Raw genomic sequence first — 4,970 nt, forward strand, 5'->3', positions numbered from 1 at the left:
ATCCGCATGTAGAATCCGCACGCACAATCCTCATGTACAATCCTCATGTACAATCCGCACGTACAATCCGCACGCACAATCCTCATGTACAATCCTCATGTACAATCCGCACGTACAATCCGCACGCACAATCCTCATGTACAATCCGCACGTACAATCCGCACGCACAATCCTCATGTACAATCCTCATGTACAATCCTCATGTACAATCCTCATGTACAATCCGCACGCACAATCCTCATGTACAATCCGCACGTACAATCCGCACGCACAATCCTCATGTACAATCCTCATGTACAATCCTCATGTACAATCCGGACGTACAATCCGCACGTACAATCCGCACGCACAATCCTCATGTACAATCCTCATGTACAATCCTCATGTACAATCCTCATGTACAATCCACACGTACAATCCGCACGCACAATCCTCATGTACAATCCTCATGTACAATCCGCACGTACAATCCGCACGCACAATCCTCATGTACAATCCTCATGTACAATCCTCATGTACAATCCGCACGCACAATCCTCATGTACAATCCTCATGTACAATCCGCATGTACAATCCGCATGCACAATCCTCATGTACAATCCTCATGTACAATCCGCATGTACAATCCGCACGCACAATCCTCATGTACAATCCTCATGTACAATCCGCACGTACAATCCTCATGTACAATCCGCATGTACAATCCGCATGCACAATCCTCATGTACAATCCTCATGTACAATCCGCATGTACAATCCGCACGCACAATCCTCACGCACAATCCGCACGCACAATCCTCATGTACAATCCGCACGTACAATCCTCATGTACAATCCTCATGTACAATCCGCATGTACAATCCGCATGCACAATCCTCATGTACAATCCTCATGTACAATCCGCATGTACAATCCGCACGCACAATCCTCATGTACAATCCTCATGTACAATCCGCATGTACAATCCGCATGTACAATCCGCATGTACAATCCGCATGCACAATCCTCATGTACAATCCGCATGTACAATCCGCACGTACAATCCGCACGTACAATCCGCACGTACAATCCGCACGTACAATCCGCACGTACAATCCGCACGTACAATCTGCACGCACAATCCGCACGCACAATCCTCATGTACAATCCGCACGTACAATCCGCACGCACAATCCGCACGCACAATCCTCATGTACAATCTGCACGTACAATCCGCACGTACAATCCTCACGTACAATCCTCATGTACAATCCGCATGTACAATCCGCACGCACAATCCTCATGTACAATCCGCACGTACAATCCTCACGTACAATCCTCACGTACAATCCTCACGTACAATCCTCATGTACAATCCGCATGTACAATCCGCACGCACAATCCTCATGTACAATCCTCACGTACAATCCTCACGTACAATCCTCACGTACAATCCGCATGTACAATCCGCATGTACAATCCTCATGTACAATCCGCATGTGTTTTTTTCTGCCATGGAGATGCAGAAACTCTCAGGAAAAAATCCTGAGCATTTCTGCATCATGTGCACATAGCCTTATACTGTGTCTTATCCTCCAGTCACCTCCAGAGCTGCACTCACTATACTGCTGTTACATCGTGTCTTATCCTCCAGTCACCTCCAGAGCTGCACTCACTATTCTGCTGTTACATCTTGTCTCATCCTCCAGAGCTGCACTCACTATTCTGCTGTTACATCTTGTCTCATCCTCCAGAGCTGCACTCACTATTCTGCTGTTACATCTTGTCTCATCCTCCAGAGCTGCAGTCACTGTTTCGACCCGTTGGTGGCGCCACTCGGTCTCCGCTTATTGCTGGACATTTCTCTCCATTTTTGCCACCATCTTGTTGGAGTCTGATTTGTCGCCGGATGTTGTTCTCTGTCGCCCTCTGGTGCTGGCGCCGGTGGCCGGAAGTTCCGCACACGTGGGCAGATGGATGGGCAGATGGAGCTGTTGGCGGCGGAGCTGCACCGGGTTCAGGCGCTGAAGTTCGGCCACTTTACCCTGAAGAGCGGGGTCCTGTCTCCCGTGTACTTTGACCTGAGGGTGATCGTGTCCCACCCGGCGCTGCTCAACCAGGTGCGGGGAATGGATGGAGGCGGAAGAGGGGTCTTTATTGTGGGGGGAGGAGCAGGGTCCCCAACACACAAATGTGCCCCCCCCCATTGGTTTGGTGCGTGTATGTGGTTGTGTGTCTCTGCAATGTCCTGGTTATGCCCCCCCCCCTTCCGCCGTGCCGCCCCCCCTTCTAAAGTGCCCCCCCCTCCGTGCCCCCTTCTGATGTGTCGCCCCCTCCGCCATGCCCCCTTCTGATGTGTCGCCCCCTCCGCCGTGCCCCCTTTGCCGTGTCGCCCCCCCCCCCTTACCGTGCCGCCCCCTCCTGACGCGTTGCCCCCACCCTCTGTCGCGTCGGCCCCCCTTAGCCGTGCCGCCTCCTGACATGTCTTCCCCCGCAGGTTGCTGAGCGCCTCTATCAGACGGCGCAGGACGCCGCTGTGCAGTATGACTCCGTCTGTGGCGTGCCGTACACCGCGCTGCCTCTCGCCACCGTGATTTGCACCTCTCACCTGATACCGATGCTGATCCGCAGGAAGGAGGCCAAAGATTACGGTGAGATTTTGCGATCACGTGACCTCTTGCTTCCGGCGGTGTCACATGGTGAGCGGATCTTTCATACTTCTTTTGCAGGGACCAAGCGCCTGGTGGAGGGCGCCATCACCCCCGGGGAGCGCTGTCTGATCATCGAGGATGTGGTGACGAGCGGCTCGAGCGTCCTGGAGACCGCGGAGGTGCTGAGGAGGGAGGGGCTGCAGGTGACGGATGCCATTGTGCTGGTGGACAGAGAGCAGGGCGGGCAGGAGGCGCTGGCGGTGCGCGGCATCACCCTGCACTCCGCCTACACCCTCCCCCAGCTCATGGCCGTCCTGCAGCGGCTGGAGAAGGTGGACGCAGAGACGGTGGAAAACGTCCGGAGATTCATTGCCGACAATAAGGTGGCAGCTCCGGTGCAGGCGCCGAGCGTCGTCCTCAGCTACTCCACCCGCGCCGCGCTCCCTGGCGCCCACCCTGTGGCCACGCGGCTGCTGCACCTCATGGAGAAGAAGCAGAGTAATCTGTGCGTGTCGGCCGACGTGGTGGACTCCTCCGAGCTTCTCCGGCTGGCCGCGGAGCTGGGACCCTCCATCTGTATGCTGAAGACCCACGTGGACATCCTGAGCGACTTCACCCCCGATGTCTCCTCCCGGCTGCGGGCGATCGCTGATCAGCACGACTTCCTGATCTTTGAAGATCGTAAATTTGCTGATATTGGGAACACGGTGAAGCATCAGTATGAAGGTAGCGTCCGCTCTGCTCCCTGCAGCCTCTCGTCTCCGGGGGGCGCTGTGACCTGACTTTTGTTTTTTCCCACAGGTGGCATTTTCAGAATCTCGTCTTGGGCCGATGTGGTGAATGTTCAGGCCGTGCCCGGCCCGGGGGTGGTACAAGGCCTGCAGGAGGTGGGGGAAGCGCTGGGGAGAGGATGCCTGGTGATTGCCGAGATGAGCTGCCAGGGCTCGCTGGCCACCGGAGAATACACCAAGGCGGCTGTGAGTGGGGAAGGAGGAGGAAGGGAGGGTGTCCGCGAGTGGGGAAGCAGGGAGTTCTGACGGGGGTCTGGCGCCTGTGGGGGGGTTTGATGCTGGTGGGGGTCTGGTGCCTGTGGACGGTCTGGTGCTGGTGGGGGGTGTTTTGACGGGGGTCCGGCGCTTGTGTGGGGGTCTCGCTATTACTGTCGGCCATATGACTTTTCTGACTTGCCCCTGCAGGTGAAGATGGCGGAGGAGCGCCCCACGTTTGTGTTCGGCTTTATCTCGGGGGGCAGAGTGAGTGAGCGTCCGCAGTTTCTCCACCTCACTCCGGGGGTCCAGATGCAGCCCGGAGGTAGGTGATATTATGGGCTAGAGGTGACGCTCAGCACGATGGGCCCCTGTTGTCCATGTGCTGCCTGTATTGGGGTCCATCACTGCTGGGGGAGAGGATCGTGCCCCTCATCCCTGCTGGTCGGGGGCTCATGCATGTCTTTGCCCCTCACAGGAGATTCTCTGGGGCAGCAGTACCGGACCCCCCATGATGTCATTGTGAACAGGGGCTCTGATATCATCATCGTGGGCCGCGGGATCCTGGCGTCCAGCCGGCGCGGCGAGGCTGCGGAGACTTACCGACAGGCCGGCTGGGAGGCGTACAAGACCAGGAGCCGCGGACGGGAGTGAAACCTCATCCCTGCAGGAGGCGCTGGACACGGGGCTACACCTCTACGACCTCCATCTTGTCTGTCACCACCGCCGGCCTCAAGATGGCGCCTTCCCTTCTGTTATTCTGGAGTTTTCATTCACTGACAACAAGCCGAGATCTTGGACGCGAGACCAAAAACTGAAAGACGCCGCAGCGCTCCTCCCCGGCTGGAGCTTTGTTACAATGTGTCAGTCTGGATGATCAGCTGTTAGGAATATGGACCCAACACCTTGTAACAAAACCTCAGGGGCAGAAGCAATCGCTCAGGACGGGTTTACAGTTTCTATAAACCAGAATGTTTTTGTTCCCTGAAAGAAAGCAGAATAATCTCTGACAATAAGAAGAGTGCGTCAGCTGCGCTTACATGGGACTGCAGCTAATAAATAAGGCCGACCGTCTCCCGATCTGTGATTGTGTAGGGGGGGGGGGGGGGGGGTGTCTATAACTGCTGGAGAGTCTGGTACAATGTATCAGTTGTATCCAGCAGCCGTGAGCAGGACGAGGTCTGCAGGGAACAAACCGGCACTGCCCCTTTAAATGCGAGGTGGGGGTAGAAGCACAGACCGTGGGTTGGGTGGGAGCGCCGGGTGCAGCGTTGATGTAACGCCCTCGCCCGTCAGTGCCAGCTCCGGACCGGGCACAATCGCAACAAGTTACAGTCGCACAGTTTCCTCCTATG

General features: G+C 56.1%; 1 protein-coding gene across 1 annotated transcript; it reads left to right on the forward strand.

Moving 5' to 3' along the window:
• Positions 1-1,872: 1,872 nt before the first annotated feature.
• UMPS (uridine monophosphate synthetase) lies at positions 1,873-4,689 on the forward strand. The gene is given in 7 exon segments (XM_073647541.1): positions 1,873-1,913; positions 1,915-2,098; positions 2,476-2,629; positions 2,708-3,355; positions 3,431-3,606; positions 3,826-3,940; positions 4,094-4,689. Coding segments are annotated over 7 exon segments (1,479 nt in total). The 5' UTR covers positions 1,873-1,887; the 3' UTR covers positions 4,270-4,689.
• The last annotated feature ends 281 nt before the right edge of the window (positions 4,690-4,970 follow it).

This window comes from Phyllobates terribilis, unplaced genomic scaffold (genome assembly GCF_046119375.1).
Source record: "Phyllobates terribilis strain yellow unplaced genomic scaffold, ASM4611937v1 Scaffold_9__5_contigs__length_417890890, whole genome shotgun sequence".
Classification (NCBI taxonomy): Eukaryota; Metazoa; Chordata; class Amphibia; order Anura; family Dendrobatidae; genus Phyllobates; species Phyllobates terribilis.